Raw genomic sequence first — 17373 nt, 5'->3', positions numbered from 1 at the left:
CAGGCCTTGTATATGACCTCTAACCATGGAATCACCAGTTTGGAGACTACCTGCATTTCCACTGGTGTAATATCATCTTTACCAGGTGATTTATAGGGTTGAAACTGTGCCATGGCCCACTCAATCCTTCTGGAGGTGACGATTGATGGGTTAATGTTTTGTTTGACTTTAGGATCTGCGGGTTCGCATTGCACACCTAGCTGTTGCCCAGGAAAGTGTGTGTCTACCAGCAGCTCGACAGTCTCTACGTCCGTGGTCGTCCATGTGCCATCAGGTTTGCTGAGATAGCTTGGCGCCACTGAGTTGGACGAGATGATTTTTCGTAGCCTATTGCCTTCTGTGGTGCTATCGATATTAGAACAAAATTCAGACCATGATTTGAATTTTGCGAGTCGAATTTGCTTTTTGAAGCTGTTCAGACCGGCTTTATAAGCGCCCCACTCATTGGTCTTCTTAGCTTCGTTGAACAGCTTTCTGCATTGTTTCCTGAGGTCACTGATTTCAGAAGACCACCAGGCCGGTTTGGGTTTTCCCCTGACTGTCTTCACCGGGCATGCTTTCTTCATCGCCTCGTTGAAAGTATCTGTGAGGCTTTCTACCAGCTGATCCAACTCGGCCCTAGAAGTGGGAGTGTCTGGTATCCCTGCCGGTAGAGCCTGAGAGAAGCGTTCTTTGTATATCGCCCAGTCCGTGTTACGCTTATTACGGAACTGTTTGACTGTTGGCCGAGGTGCGTCTATGTCAAATTCCAAGTATCGGTGATCTGACATGGAGTGGTCTTGTGATACTTTCCATGACCTTATCAGATTGGCAGCATGTTCGTTGGTCAATGTTATGTCCAGAACTTCCTGCCTTACGGATGTAATGAAAGTCGGCTCATTGCCTCTATTGCATATTTGAAGGTTGTTGTCTAGGATGTATTCTATAAGCGACTCACCTCTTTCGTTTGTGTCGGTGCTGCCCCATATGGTATGGTGTGCGTTCGCATCGGCACCGATGACGACTGGTGTCCGCGTCTTCGCTGCCTCCAATAAGGCTGCTTGTAACGGTCTCGGTGGAAGAAGTTCTGTATCATGCGCCATGTATGATGACATGAACCATATACTAGCCGGACCTAGTTGCACCGCAGTGCACACGTTGTCCCTGTCACAAAAATTGGGTAAGGTAAATGAACTGTATTTCTTGTTGACAAGAATACATGCTCTAGGCGGCTCTTTACCTTGCAGGTATATGACGTTGTAGTCTTTCAGTTGAAGTCCGCAAACCCGCTGTTTATGCACCCAGGGTTCTTGGACTAAGATGATCTCCTCGCCGGTTTTAGCTAGGCGAAGGAGAAGTGCAGCTGATGCTGCTTTACTGTGGTGGAGATTTATCTGCAGGACCTTCATCCGCTACAGCCGTAGCTTCTCCGCTGGATGAGCCTAGCAACTCGTCCTCCTCCGCAGCGTTGAGACGGCACAGCATGTTTGCGGCCTCGGAGACGCCGCTTTTGCCGCCGTCGGATTCATCTGCGTCAGGCGTCGCCATCCTCTCCTCTTGGGGTATGGTGGTTTTGGCGTCTGAGTTGTAGATGAGGAGTTTCACCGACCCGAGTCCATAGTGGACCACCCCCTTGTTCTCCAAGATGGGGGCCGCCGACTCGTTGTTTATGATGACAACAACCTCTCGTCTTCCTCCTTTCTCTTCGCCGACCTTTGCCACCCTCCAGTCATGGGTTGGGAGGCTAGGGTTGCTGAGCTGAAGGAACTCAAGCATTTCTGCAGGGTCTGATGGCTCTGCCGGAAGCCAGGTCTTTGACCTTGGTCTGTGCGGGATGTTCTCCTGCGTCACAGCCTCTAGTCTTGAGCCTGGCCAGACTTCGCCAATTTTTGAGATCGCTTTCTCATACAGATCTGCAGATCTCTGGTCAGCGCACGATACTAATTTGACTCGGCCTTGAAACCAGCCTGCGTCCGTGCATTGAGGGGGTGCTCCCGGATTTTCTCTGAGGAGCTCCTTAAATTGTTTTAGGAGAGCCATCTCGACCATCATCCATTTTGCTGGAGTGATGTTGCCGTCCTGATGGCCTCGGTCAATAACTGCCCTGACAAGGTGGCTTTTTACGACCGCGCTGTAAGGGCGTTTGGGCGAGGGTCCCATGTTGGGCTTCTTCGCTCTTTGATCGCTCTGCTCTCCCGATCGCTGCCGCTTAGCTGCTGGTTTAGCTGCAGTTTCAGCGTCAGTTTTCCGGGGTCGCGCGGCGGCTTTTGCCACAACTTCTCGAGCCCATTCTCTCGAGGCCAGTTGTTTTTCCGACATCTCCTTCTCGGGTATGTCCTTCGTTTTTTCCAGTAGACGATAGGCCGCTCTCCGGTCCCTATACGCCTGCAAGGAAGGGTTCACCGTCTTGGGCTTGCCGATTCCACTCGACCCTGCGGTCGGGGTGGGCGGGTTCTTCAAGCCGGTGTTTTGAGTGGCCGTGGCCGAAGGGCGCCTCCCTTCACGGGTGGGCGCTGTGGTTGGAGCAGAAGCCCCAGATTGCCTCCCTTCGCGGGTGGGCGCTGTGGTTGGGGCAAGAGCCCCGGATTGCCTCCCTTGACGGGTGGGCGGTTTGTTTTTGTTTTTGTTTTGGTTGTCCATAGTGTTCCCACGATTAGCAAGGGAAGGGTAGTCCGCCGCGGCAGAGCCCCGCATGCCGCGGTAAGGGGTCTAATACTATGGGGTGTCCCCTGGTGTCCCAAAGGAATCGTTTGCGACACACATATTTTACAACCCTGTGCCAGTCAGCCCTCGGCACGATGTCTTCCACCTTGGCTTGTGTCAGAGTATTAATAATCAATTATTCTAATAGTAACGTAGTGAGTACAAGCAAGTACAGTTGGTTGGCTCCATGTCTATTCTTTTAATAATAGTAAAATGAAAATCATTTGAATTTTTAGAAAAACCAGGGGCAGGCTGATTTGCAGTGACATATAGCACATGTATGGTACGGTACCTGTTGTAATTAAACTATAGGGTTTTACAAAACGAGGACTTAAATATAGAAAATTATGATATATTGTTGTGTATTCTACAACATACTTATTCTACATTAAACAACTGATGTGTAATTGTGTCGTACGTCTTATTGATCGTTTTCTTGAAATATTCAACGGAAATTTATGTTTTGAATTATGTATTTCAGGGATGTACACAATGCGCATGTTGGAAAGCAACAACACTGTGAGCAACCTTGAGTATGAACGCAACACCAGTAGGTACCACTACCAGCATTTCCCGCCATGACATGGAACGCTTGGATACATCTAGTGACAGCGCTGAACCCATGGAACTTACAGCGCTGTCACTAGATGTATCCAAGCGTTCCATGTCATGGCGGGAAATGCTAGGTAGTGGTACCTACTGGTGTTGCGTTCATACTCAAGTTGCTAAACAGTGTTGTTGCTTTCCAACATGTGCATTGTGTACATCCCTGAAATACATAATTCAAGACAAAATAAATTACTGATAAGTAAAACGCACAACAATTCTTAACATAATGATAGTAATTAATAATACCCAATAAGCCTAAACAAACATTAGCAAATGCGCTTACCTGAAAAACGTGTCTGTAGAGCTGCTGGTACTTGTCTTTCATGCGTTTCAGTTTCTACCATAGAGTATTTGTGTTCGTTTATGACCGACATTTTCCTGTCCCTCATTTCTTTCACTTCGTCGGCCAAACTCAAATCTGATCAAGTTTTCGCTTTCGGCAGTTCTGTGCCGCGACCTTGTTCTTGCCCCTTCTTCTAATGTCTCTAATCAAACTGAGCTGAGCCTCGCTAAGGTCGTACTTAGACAAACGTTCATTGAACTCGTCCATGGGTAAATTAATAATGTCGTCTACGGAAATGGGAATGTTTAAGGCCCTGGCCCTCTTTTCATCTCTAGTCAAATGTTCTTCTTCGGACTTTCCGCGATTTTCCCTTATCTCTAGACACCGGTCGTTGCATGGCACCCGAATTTTCAGCGGGCAAATGGTACGTGTGATTGTGTTGAATATGGTCCACTCTAGGAACATGTCCAAACTCAGAAGAACGGAATATTTTACCTCGGGTACTTTAGCTCTCGATGTAGTATTTTCCTGATGAAAATTGCTAACGGGGTCTCTGTACTCTGTAAAAACCCGAAGCGTGAAATCTTTTTCCATACATCAAGTGTTTTTTCTGGGCAACAGGAGGCATACGGGATGTTTCAGATAAGTTTGAGTAACTATAATCAAACGGGCGGTATTTGTTTTGATAATCTTGGGGGTAGTGCTCCCCAGTAGTGGTGTGACCAGAATCTGAACCGGCGTCGCACCATTCTCCATCAGAAAGCGAAGGTACTCTTTCAGAACCCATGGAACTTACAGCGCTGTCACTAGATGTATCCAAGCGTTCATGTCATGGCGGGAAATGCTGGTAGTGGTACCTACTGGTGTTGCGTTCATACTCAAGTTGCTCACAGTGTTGTTGCTTTCCAACATGCGCATTGTGTACATCCCTGAAATACATAATTCAAAACATTAAATTTCCGTTGAATATTTCAAGAAAACGATCAATAAAGACGTACGACACAATTACACATCAGTGTTTAATGTAGGATAAGTTATGTTGTAGTATACACAACAATATATCATAATTTTCTATATTTAAGTCCTCGTTTGTAAAACCCTATAGTTTAATTAAAACAGGTACCGTACCATACCATGTGCTATATGTCACTGCAAAATCAGCCTGCCCCTGGTTTTTCTAAAAATTCAAATTGATTTTCATTTTACTATGTATTAAAAGAATAGACATGGAGCCAACCAACTGTACTTGCTTGTACTCACTACGTTACTTTTAGAATAATTGATTATTAATACTCTGACAATATATGAATGAAACCATTCGTCAAATAAGAGACAATACCGTTGTATTCTAAATAGGTTAGTAAAAAAATCCTTAAAAAACTATCGACCAGAATTGTAAATTTGTCCTAAAAATCGTACTATATTTAAACATTTTTTAGTCAATTACTGAAAAATGGTCTAGTAGTGTAACACAAACGAGTATCAAATTCGCCGACGTAATTTTGGTTCTTTATAGTCTTATCGCATAACTGAATACGTCAATACTGGAAACTGAATAGATTATATAAGTATGTCTTTAATATTGGGACAAAAACTACAAACCTACGTAAGGATCCGTTTCCACAGAAGGTATTTCGGTATAGAAAAAATTTGTTGTTTGGGAGGTCACGTACGCAAAGATTCATTGGCATTTTATGTAGTTCAAATTTACATCCACAACACAAATACCACAACAACAACAACGACAATAACACATGATTTTTAAGAAGTAAAGGAACAAAGAACAGAGGGAGAACAATTCCAATTCGTTGCTTCTATACCCTTGTGGATGCATAACTTTCACAGAAAACCGAAGAAGTATAAGCAAATACACTATTTTCTAAAATTGACGATACAACGTTCGATTTTCTACCAGTACCAAAAATTTAACAGAAACTTGACGTAGTAGAAACAGAGAAGTGGTCGCGACTATATGCTCGTTTAACTTATCAAAGTAGAATTTCCGTTCATTTTCAAAAGTTGCCAAGAAGATTTACGTAGATAAAAAACCGGTGCTATGATAAAGTTAAATTAAAATATCTGTTATCAAAAATAAGATAAGTGTCACAAGCGAGCGTACGTTGCCGAGGTGACTTTCTGAAAACCGCAATAACTGAGAAAAAATTCGTTACTGATCGTCAGCAACACGAACTAACAACTAATTTGAATGTTAACACTTATAGGCACCAGTACTGGATAATGGTTTATCTCACAACGAAAATATATATTTTCTTAATTTCAATGACTAAGCTATTTTCAGTAGCTCAGATAAGTTTCGTGCGTTTTAGTAAACAAGACGTTTCGGAAATAAAAAATAACCGTCTGTATAAGTAGTTACAATTTGGATCCGAACCTTACAATTGGCTTCATTAATATAGGTACCTAATCAGACTAAATTTTCCATGTTTAAGTACTTAAGAAAACGTTGGCTTAATAACTGATAACACTCATCGTAATGAGATACTATAATAATAATATTGATAAAATGACTGTCAGTTTTTGACTTTACATATTGATTTATGACAAAAATTGGTAACAAATTTGCAATAAAAGAAGTAATAAATTTAGTTAGAATATTTTTAAATAGTTTGAGTATAAATAGAATAAAAAAGAAAAAACATTTGGGCCTTTAGCTTGCTTATATACAGGGTGGACCATAAGTAATGGACCTAGAGCTACAGCATATTCCTGACATCAAAATAATACGATTTATGCGAAATTGTTCTATACCGAAAATTAATATTAAGAAAGATACAGGTGTGAAAGTTGAAATTTTATTTTTGTTTTTTTATCATATCTTCACGGCGTTTGATATAAATTACTGAAAGTTGGTATAAAAGGGGTTTTGGCAGGCGTTAAATACGATGCTTTCATTTGTTTTGTAGTAAGCTGATAGGGGGCGCTAGCTGCAACCATATCCGTTCCTCAAGATACTCTAACTTTTTTTTTTACGGCAACTGAACGACCATATGCTCTCAAAACATGATTCTAAGATGTTTTCTATGTAAAAAAAGGTATACTTGTTGGTAAGTCTTAAAAGTTGACTGTTTTCGAGTTATTTAATGTTTTATATTTGCATGCATTGTCGTATGTTAATACGATATGTGCTGTATACCCTTAAGTTACACACATAACAGTTTCTGTATGTAAATTTGACCGTTTAAAAAAATGTTTGTAAACTTAAAATAAACTAGTTGTTATGAACGCCTTTTTGTTTTTGTATCAAATCCTACTTAGAATTAAAAAAAAAATAGTATTAAAAATCTGCTGTACATGTAAATGCATGCAATAATAAAAGATTAAATAACTCGAAAACGGTCGACTTTTAAGACTTACAACAAGTATACCTTTTTTACGTAGAAAACATCTTAGAATCATATTTTGAAGTCATATGGCCGTTTCAGTTCTGTAAAAAAAAGTTTGAACCTCTTGAAGGGACGGAGATGGTTACCGCTAGCGCCCCCTATCAGCTACTACAAAAAATGAAAGCATCGTATTTTACGCCTGCCAAAACCCCTTTATACCAACTTTCAATAATTTATATCAAAAGACCGTGAAGATATGACAAAAAAGCTAAAATAAAATTTCAACTTTCACACCCTGTATCTTTCTTAATATTAACTTTCGGTATAGGACAATTCAGCTAAATCGTATTATTTTGATGTCAGGAATATGCTGTAGCTCTATGTCCCATTACTTATGGTCCACCCTGTATATGAAATGCGTAACGTAAATTCTACAAATTTATAAAACTTTTTTAAGCAGATATAAACTGCAGTTTATTTACTACACTGAATATTCTCATTGCATTCCTAGAACTTATAATGGGATACATCAGTGCCACAGAATATTTTGCGTTTTGATCAAAACGTATCTGACCCGTTGTCCTTATTTCTTGATACTCTCTGTTATCAATTTTCGAGAATTGATTCGTTACATTGTAACAACTCGGTTACTCTAAGTGATGTTAACTGTTTTATTGCTGTAGATAAACAGAATTATACCAATTATATGGGAACAAGTCGTCGTTTTCAGAATAAAACTATGGCGTACTTACAGTAGTAAAACATATGGGTAAAACATATCTACAACCGACTAGACTAAACATAGAGTAACAGGAACCAGCACCAGCACTGCTCACGTAACACATTTTTTTTAAATTGCCAGACACTTTTTTAGTATCCCTCATTTTTCCCAATGCCAGCAACGCAGATAACCAGCTAGCGACGAGGTTTTCATTAACTATATGCACAGGAAGCTGTGTCCACCCTAATTATTAACTGCTATTATATTTGCAGACAAATACTATCAATTGAGCAAACGGCGAATATGATTTAAGGACGATTCAAAATTTTCGCATATAGACACCACCTGTTAGAAAAACGAACACAATGCACTAATTGTTTGACTGGATCAAACCAAAATAGACTCGGGCCGTTTTATTTTTATCTACATTCAACAATGACTTGGCTATTTCAAGACTATTATTTAGGCTCTGCTGACAAAACATACGTTAAATAGGACCTAATTTCGAGTTTTTACAGGATACATCGTCCTACGATCAATTCCCGTTAAGGCCGATTAAACTAGGGATAAAAGTGACCAAACTTTTTTATAAAATTTTTTCAAATTGCCGAATATTGGCAAGCGAGCGATATTATGTGCCAGAAATTCAGGGTCATATCTGTATTCTCTGGTTTAAAAAACTTAAGTAACGCGGTTCTGAGAAGTTAACTAACTCAAAGAGTTAATACAATTGAAGCACTAATTAAAATTGAAAAAAGCTAGACTAAAAATAAAAAAACCGTTACCATATTATCGGGGTTTATTTGTACTTTTCAAGCCTTTTCACTGATACTGTTCGAAAGGAATAGACGATAATCTCAACTAAAGACGTATCGTAGATGGCAAGTGTTGTGACTCGCTAAACAACAGTTTTGACATTTGACAGATCAAATTTTGGTTTCCAGTTGTGACAGTTAAACTTCACGTCATTGTGTTTCACACTTTCTCGTCTCTCAGTTTGTCTTTGTTATAAAACTTATAAGTACATTTAAAAAAATATATATGTACCTACTATTTTAAGTATTTGGAAAAAATAGCTAGACTTACCTTCATTCATGGCCATGTCCATCAGCTGCAAATCTTCGTCATTAAGCAAATTAGATAAGAAACCATCAGTCTGGTTGTTAGCAAATTCCGATCCTGAGTTATTCATTAAACCACATTAAAATAACTTATTTACATAATTGGTAAGTGAAAGACAAATTGTAAAAGATATAATTCAGGTGTTTTTGATTACGGCAAAAGGTCCATTTCACAAAAATACTTCTACATATTTGTTTGATAGAGTTCAGCGTGAATAATCACGAAGAAAGCTATATATTTCATCTCTTCACAAGAGGGTCTAGGGGTTTGAGTAAAATAATGGAATTAATTAAAACAAGCACTTTTGTATATTAATCCTTATCTATCAGTTTCTCAATTATACTTTATTTTGTTATTTTTTTTTATTTGCGATTTTGTGATCCAGTTATTTGTACACGTAACAAATCAGAAGTAAAGGTTAATTGGAATTTAACTAGTGCAGAGTTTTGACTTCCTTAACATATCCGATAAAATGGAAATTACAATAATATGCTGGCTGCCTTTGTGACAAATTTGTTTGACTTTAATAATTTTACTGAAATATATACAGGGTAATTCAAATTCGACCCTCACCATTGGGATTACGAGAAAGTTAAATTGGGGCAAAGTTGCGCAATTTAAAGCCAAAATTAAACCAAATGCAGTTTTAAAAATTTCGATTATCCTAGTACTTTCGAAGATATCCGAAAAAAAAACTGAAAATTTATATTTTTTGTTTTTATTTATTTCTAACCTTATTTGAAGAAATATCCCAAAACTAGAAGCATTTTTTTTATTGCCACTTTTTCCCAATGATTCAAATTTGCCACACGACGTTTCGTTTGGATTTTTAGCCCAAAAATAGTACGTTTTATTCTGATTTTAGTGATGTATAGTAAATAAGCACATATGAAGAAGTACACTTAAGTACATCTGGGTTCAGCTGTCCCCCCTTGTAGAATGACAGCCAGCAGACTAGTGATCTAGTTAAGCCTCTGAAGATGGGTGTCTGAATACACCCGAAACATGTTAGGCAGATAACAACTTAATTAATAAATATTTTATGGAGATCGACTCCGAGTTTTGTTTTTTCTCACACTCACTACTCCACTGTGGGCATATGGACTAATACTTTTCGATACATATGAAGAGTTTAGTAATATCGCTGAAATTAATAATATCGCTGACGACCTAAAATAACCACCGTGTTGGGAAAAAATGGGGAAGGTATCAGCACATCATTAAAAGGCCTAAACTATGCTTACAATATGAAGGTGGACACTTTGAACAATTATTGTAAAAGGTTTTTTCACAGTGTTAAATAAAATTATTATTTCGGAATTATTGTAGTTTCCGGCACAATAACACTATTAAATTTTAAAAAATCATATCTTGGCAAGGAAGCATTTGGGGACCCTTTTTTATAAGACATTTTCGACTCGAATTCACCTAAAGAACATGTAGTGAAACCTTGTCCCTTACCTCGCGGGACACCCTGTATATATATATCCTAACTTTGGAGTGATAATGTCGATTTCAATTCATAAACATACAAATCTTAAATTAAAAATAAATAAATTACCTGATAATACATCATGTCATTGGAGGTGGCTCTAATTTGTAATGCGGAGCCGTGCTTGATTCGCCCATTGGTTCACTGCTGTTCGTAAGATTCATCGATGTGGCTACGGCATTTCCAATAGTTCCACCTAAATTCAACTTCAATAATCCTTATAAAATTAAAGTAAATAAGAACTAACCTAAATTTCCATAAGGCATCGTACTATTTAAGTCTCCCATAGGTGTAGGCAACGTAGCGTTATGCAATAGGACGCCCCTGGTATCGTAAGCAGAGGGGTGAGCATGAGGGTGGGGATAGTTGGGGAGGGCGTGGTGAGCCCCGAAGGGGTGGATCTCGCCGGGGTTGGGGAGGCTCAATAAATTTGCCAGGTCTTGCCAGCGCTGCTCCATGCTTACAGTGCGCACGAGAGGCATGCGGCTCTGAAAATAGCAATCGTTACTTTTTGCTCCGAAACTTGATCGAGGAATTAAACACAATTTTAGACTGACTTTCGATTAAGGGGATTTATAGCTAAATGGCTAAGATATAGAAAATTAGTTTTTTTAAACATCTGAAAATGAAATTTTTTAGTATTTTGTTTCTTAGATTCTTCCATAACGATAACGGATCGCTGCAATAAAATGCAAAAATAAACAGAAAAAATTCTTTAAACATATTATGTCGGAGCTTTAAATTCACGAGATTCGAGATGTTGATGTGATAACATTTTTATATTAATTCAACAAAATTGACGTCTAATCAAACTAAAGGTTGACAAATAAACAAAACTAGCCATAGCCAACAATCTCTCAACTTTATTTGAGTTGCGTTTGAGAACACTTTTTTTCTGTAATATCTACTGAAAGTGTCAGACTGGCATTATACAAAGTGGCGTAAACTTATTGAAAAAATTGCCATGATATACCGATAAATCCGCACACCGATCAAAAGATTTTTTAAATAGTAATAATTTTGCTAAAATCGATTTTTTTACCTATATATAGTTATATAAAATACCGACCGGATGTCAATCATCTTGATTTTTGTTCAGTAATACCCCAACTCAAGTGCAACTCTACCACTTGGACAGTTAAAAGATAGAAGCGACTGCCAGCAGGGTTCACCCAGCTTCCCACAAAGTGCTTTGTATCCCTAAAATCAATATTATTGTGATATTATAGTACCAACTACACATGTGAATCGTAGTTAGAGGTACCCTACACGAAGCTAGTGAAGAATTATTACACTGTAGGTATTACAACCCATTACAGTAAGTTTATCGATCAATTGACATTTCGTATGAGAACTATTAACACCTAATAAATTAAATGTCACGATGGTTTTGTTAAAATGCACCTCAAAACTCAACATCAACATAGAAAAACGATTATTTCTAATTTAATTCTTGTGACGAGGGTTCCCTCTTATACGACATCCGTCTGATCTGTTAAAGACTAAGTATGACCTCGATTATACTTTTTCATATTCATAATATATTCTAACGATATGTACTAAAGTTAGATTTGTGAGAATGTTAACTTTCAATTAACTTGGTCAAGAAAATTCGGAAAATATTGTAAATGTAAATGTGTGGGATTCAAATTTCAAAATTTTAAGTTTAATTTATACCCTATTATAATAGTAACAAGAAGGAAATTGTCTTCTTTCTACTTTTGAACGACGATTAACGGGATTAACATAGCATTGAATCCCTTGTTGTTTAACAAATTAACCCTATGTGGTTAGGAGTTCTTTTGTGAACCTTACCATTTTACACCTGCACTGACAGTTAGGACAGGTACCTAACAATGCGACTTTATAAAAGATGAATATACTGATGATGGCGCTTTAAAACCCTCGCCGAATGATAATTTGACAAGAGGAACCCACAAGTAACAAAAGGAGACACTACCTCAGACTCCGCAGTTCATTTGTCATAATAAAAATACACTTTGAAATTTTTACTATGCGTTTCTAAAGCGCTTTGTGGTAGCGGTTATTTCAAGATATGATTTATTAAATGAGATAGTTTCTTACAGATTTACTGGTGTAGACGAATAATTACAGCCACGTACCTATTTAAACCTTTAAATTATCTCTAGATACGGTGGTCTGATCGTCGAACTTACAGCAGGTTTTATCTCATGTACAACTTAAAATAGGTTGATTTTTAACTTATAAAAATACCAAGATGTCTTATATAGTGGTTTTTATCTATCAATAACATGACGAAGGATAAAAATATATTTTAACTGAAAATGAATTGTATCTATAACCAGAGTAAATAAGTTTGTATAATGTTTCTTTAAAGTTTAAATAGGGCTGTTCCCCCTTCTATATTCCCCAGTTCTTTAAAAGTAAATAATTAAATATTTGCAACTAAAATTCAACAAATTAAATCCAACATTTGTTTTTATCATTTGGTGAATAGTGGTTGTTAACTACGTAGTACAAAATGGTTTTAAACATACTTCTTTTATCTAAACTTTCATTACTTTCAGTCATAGAATACTTCATTAAAGTAAATGATATATGTGAATACTGCGAATATTAAAGTATTTTTCACTCTCTGTTTTCACATAATATTACAGTTCCGAAGGCATGTCTTTAAAATAATTGAAGATTTTTATAATAGAAATATCTGAGAGATACAATGAATGTTCGAATTGATCCTGAACGATTAATGAATTTATTAAGGGTTCGGTAGATTTTTTAAATTACATTCCAATTCAAAAAACTGGAGATAATGGTAGGTTTTCCTTACTTAATTTTATTTGGTAAGTAGTCATGGTTGAGTGTTTATCTTATTTCATGCGTCGGTGCTTTTGACTGAGCGATGATTCAAAAAGCAGCAATTTTTTTTATTTCTTACCTGAAAAGCCCTATGATGAGGGTGGTGAAACTGGGGTGTTGAATCATGTCTGCAAACAAATCAAACTCGTCCCCTAAATCGCTGCCAGTAGCATTGTGCTTCTGAAGCTTCTCCTGGTTTTCTTGTTGCTTTCTTCTAGAGCCTCAAGACTTGCTAACAGCCCAGAGGCATTTTTCTATAATCATGCAAGTATGCGTTTTTCAAACCGCCAGTTTTTAGACCAGGAATGGTAAACAATACCTGTTGCGAATTATCATCGTCCAAGTTCTACTAAACTTAGAGCTTCATCTAGAAAGAATTCGGACAGGGGTAGGGCAAGGTCTCCTAAGTCGCATGAAGAATTAGCATCGGCCCCAAGTTCTCCTTTTATCACATACTCTCCTGTAAATTGAGAAAGTAACGACAATTAGTGTTACAAATTCAGTGGCGGTAATTATATATCGATTTAATTTATACAATACTTAAACTTTCAACATGACCGAATTAGTAGAATGGTAATGGTTACCGATTTCCATTGTATATGTGGGTTTTGAATGGTTTTTACTATTTTCAGATTTATCAAAATAGATATTAAGCAAAAAAATAACACAGAAAAGAAAACAATAGTCTAAACTATGCCTTTTACCGCAATATTACAATATTACAGAAAGAAAACTCCTTTTCTTTAAAAATGTTCAGTTACATGCTTGTTTACGAATGCCAGTGGATGTATTACTATTAATTAATCATAATTAATAACAGTCCGTATTTTTTAATAACGAATAATTTTAAAACAAATTTGTAACTAGTAGAAAAGTAGGAAGCCTTAACATTTCACTTTATTAAGGATGGGTGTCCCGAGGAATTGGAGCAGTCTTACTCTTTAGATGGTTAAATAAAAACAAGATCTTCGTTATTTAGTAGACTTCATCAACTTTCTATTGAACAGCCGTTTAAATTAATTTTCTAAATTTTCATTCAAAATGGCTGTTTATTAATAACAACTGCAAAAGGCGAAATGCAATTATATGTTTTTTTCCGGAACGACCAGGATATACGCAGATATAAAAGCCGATAAAGTTATTGACAGCTTATAAGATCTATTAACTATTCAAATTAGTACCCGGTCTCGGTATAAAGGTAATTATTTTTACAATCAGAAACTTGATTGCGTGATTTGATACTTGATTGACTTTCTATGCATGCTCTAAGTCGGATTTGAATTTGCGAATGATTATTCTTGGATAATTACGATTTTATTTAAACAAAGATGATACTACGTTTATTGACTCTTCTTTCTTTTAAAAGAAAATAACACTCAACATTGGTTATTCCGTATCAAAACATAATTGCAACTTTACGAATATCGATATTTTCCATGAATATGGCAACAAACCGATGTTCCACCACAATCAAAACATTAGATTGGTTCTCAAATTTATTTATAGTTTTAAATGCAGTATTTGGTGGCCCTTTCGTATTGTATCACTCAAATACCGCACAAAATCAAATATTTAAGAAAATTACCTTGATAATGTTATCCAATTTATTATTATAAACGTTTTCCAAAATTGTCACAAAAACTAACTAAAAAACCGGCACTCACAAGCAATTTGGAACATTTTCATTGGATGGATGACCAAACAAAGGCCGAGAAAAAACAAGTGGTCGAAGCTTAATATAATGATCCGCCCGACGGAGGAATAAGCGTGACTAAAAAGCCTACCAGCATGGTATCTTTCCCCCCTCCCCTTACGAAGGTATTAACTTTACTTCCATCTCATTGGTCCGACCCAATAAAATGTAACATATTTATGGCCTTTAGTTCTCCACCCCAGTTCATCTAATTTACGTAATTACAATGGCCGAGGAATATCGGATATTCCTTATTTTTGTGAGGTTCTAATAAACTTCTAATAAAATTTACAAGAAAACCTGTTTATTTAAAATAAGTAACTAATTAAAAGAGACTAAAACGATATCTAACAGTGTTTTTTTATTTATATTTGGCGGATGATAGACCGATTTTTCCGTTTCGCAGCTATTTTCGAAACTACAAATTGTTTTTAAAAACACATCAGTGCTCCATAACTAGGCATTTTTTAATAAAATTAATTAAATGACATTTCTAAAGATTTTATGTGTCAAGCTTTTACTCTAATTAAGACAATCGACAGACATATTTGACACATTATCAGTATTGGCTTGAATGTCGAACGTAGCATAATTTTGTTCTTCTGAGGATTTAAAAACTTTTAATTGGCCGGTTTATAACTTTTATTGTATAATAAATTTGGTATGATGTACATGGAAACAAAAATAAAAAAAATGCTAACATGGTCCTTTAAAAAGTTAAACCCATTTATTTTATAAATGTATTTGCGTTAAATAAATTCAAGTCAAATATGATAATCGTTTTACACACCCCAAATTTGTATCTTAAGCTGTCGATAAAAACGATTTTACCACCCAAGTGAGTTTACTAGGTTAAAGGTAATCCTACTCCCTGTAAGAACAGTTCCTATTACTTTTTTAATTTTTGAAAATAAGCCAATTTAATGTGAATAACTAATTAAATGTAGTTAAAACTATGGTCAGTGAATCTCGCATTAACACAGTAATTAAAACCAACCCAGTGTGGTTATTTTGGTATATAGTTTAAGCAAAAATATAAGTTTAGGAGAGAGACTTTTGTATTTCTTTTATCACTCTGAAGTAGGTACTTATTTTGGCTGACTTTAGCAAAATAATCCATTAAATTGGTGAAATTAAGTCTAGGATGCATTTAAAAAGATTAACTTTGTTGTCCTGCATAGCATAGACCACCAAATGACTCCAAAGGTGACTAACTAGTGAATAACCCAAATCGCATTAATGTGATAGTCATTATTGGTAAAAACTATTTTTTGTAAAAAGTTATTCGCATTAAATTGGCTATAGACTAAAATGATAAACAAAAAATGTTTCGGGATTTATTTATCATCTTTTAACTAAAACAACTCAACATGGAACAAAAGTACTACAGTATACATAATTGAATTCATTATGGTTATTGCATTTTTAGAATAAAGAAAAAAAAATTAGACATATTTGATATCAGACCATATGCAATTTTGCAGTGTTTTTTGAATTACTTAAAATTTTTATCGTAGGTAAGTCAAAGATATGTCCAAATTGACAATTAATGTTAATTATTTATTATTAGTTTTTCAGATTTAATTTATTGAGTTCACACTGCGGTATAAAACCTGCTTAGTACAATTGCAGTAAACATAACCAAATAATAGAAAAACTAGAGCAATAAATGATAAACATAGATTAGTTAACAAAATAAAAAGCTATTTGAATAGCGACTGAGTATGCGACGGGTAATGTTAATACAATTACTTCTTTCAAAAATGACTAGACAATTTTTATGCTGACCAAGGATGACAAGTTAACGAAATTCCAATTTTATTTTGGCACTAGGTATGCATATAACAGTTTGGATTAACAGGTGTAATGTAAATAATCTATTATTATTGTGTTCTTCATATTATCAGTATGGAAGTCACCAAATACTGATAAACAATTAAGTTTTTATACGAAATTGACTGCCAACTGACCTACGATTGTTGGGTTAGATTATATTTCTGACGTCTTGTCTAATCGTCATTTACGATTAAAATCAATTTAAACTAGGAAATGCAAGTGAGAAATTGCGTAATGTTATCTCGATTTCACAAACAGCTTAGAAATGGCAGGTGTAATTGAAAACCAACTGTCAGACCCAGTTGTTGCGAAATAGTTTCGTGGATAAAAAACTGAGAAGGTCAAAAAGTAATTTATTGCCGAAATCGTTATAATAACCACATCTGTAACAATTTCATCTGGCGTTGAAAAGTAAACAATTTAAGTTCAAAACAGAACTACCAAAATGAAGGCATCACAAATCAACGAAAGTAAAAGTGATTACTTTTTAGGCTATTATTAGATATTATATTTACCTTTCCTTACAATGGTCGGGAATACAAAAGAATTACCAGCGCTACGTATATAATATAATTACATACTTATACATTCCTATACAGGTATATATTGTCACGAATAACATAAGTTGCACCATGTTCCGTTACCTAGTCTGGCCCCGGTCTCCCCCAGTGCACTGCCGAATCAGCGAGACCGGCAAATTGGGGTCATGAGACGAGTATTTAATCAGCGTCTCAAGCCATCGAAGATTAC

At 36.2% G+C, this 17373-nt stretch overlaps 3 protein-coding genes and 1 pseudogene across 4 annotated transcripts in view; all 4 read right to left on the bottom strand.

Annotated features, from left to right (window-relative positions):
* LOC145736688 (uncharacterized) overlaps positions 1 to 3631 on the bottom strand; it is a 41372-nt gene extending 37741 nt beyond the window's left edge. Inside the window, exon 1 of the mRNA XM_081991109.1 lies at positions 3575 to 3631. Within this exon, the coding sequence (XP_081847235.1) occupies positions 3575 to 3616 (42 nt within the window). The 5' untranslated portion in view covers positions 3617 to 3631. The remainder of the gene's footprint in view (positions 1 to 3574) is intronic.
* On the bottom strand, positions 1010 to 2774 carry LOC145736464 (uncharacterized). Its single transcript, XM_081990920.1, has 2 exons — positions 1220 to 2774; positions 1010 to 1143 (listed from the first exon to the last, which is right to left on the bottom strand). The coding sequence occupies exon 1, from the start codon at positions 2671 to 2673 to the stop codon at positions 1354 to 1356; it is 1320 nt and encodes a 439-aa protein (XP_081847046.1). The 5' UTR covers positions 2674 to 2774; the 3' UTR covers positions 1010 to 1143; positions 1220 to 1353.
* Positions 3632 to 3703: 72 nt separating the features above from the next.
* LOC145736686 (segmentation protein cap'n'collar-like) lies at positions 3704 to 8831 on the bottom strand. The gene is given in 5 exon segments (XM_081991108.1): positions 3704 to 3926; positions 3928 to 4069; positions 4121 to 4394; positions 4436 to 4503; positions 8726 to 8831. Coding segments are annotated over 5 exon segments (813 nt in total).
* Positions 4367 to 17373, bottom strand: part of LOC145736685 (uncharacterized) — a 47080-nt pseudogene continuing 34073 nt past the window's right edge. Inside the window, exons 4-9 of the transcript XR_014180083.1 lie at positions 13414 to 13554; positions 13174 to 13348; positions 10501 to 10741; positions 10323 to 10449; positions 8726 to 8849; positions 4367 to 4503 (exon numbers count right to left, since the gene is read on the bottom strand). The product of XR_014180083.1 is annotated as an uncharacterized LOC145736685 (transcript). The remainder of the gene's footprint in view (positions 4504 to 8725; positions 8850 to 10322; positions 10450 to 10500; positions 10742 to 13173; positions 13349 to 13413; positions 13555 to 17373) is intronic.

This window comes from Ips typographus, linkage group LG12 (genome assembly GCF_016097725.1).
Source record: "Ips typographus isolate SLU linkage group LG12, UJ_Ityp_2.0, whole genome shotgun sequence".
NCBI lineage: Eukaryota > Metazoa > Arthropoda > Insecta > Coleoptera > Curculionidae > Ips > Ips typographus.
This window is presented reverse-complemented; position numbering and strand designations above follow the sequence as displayed.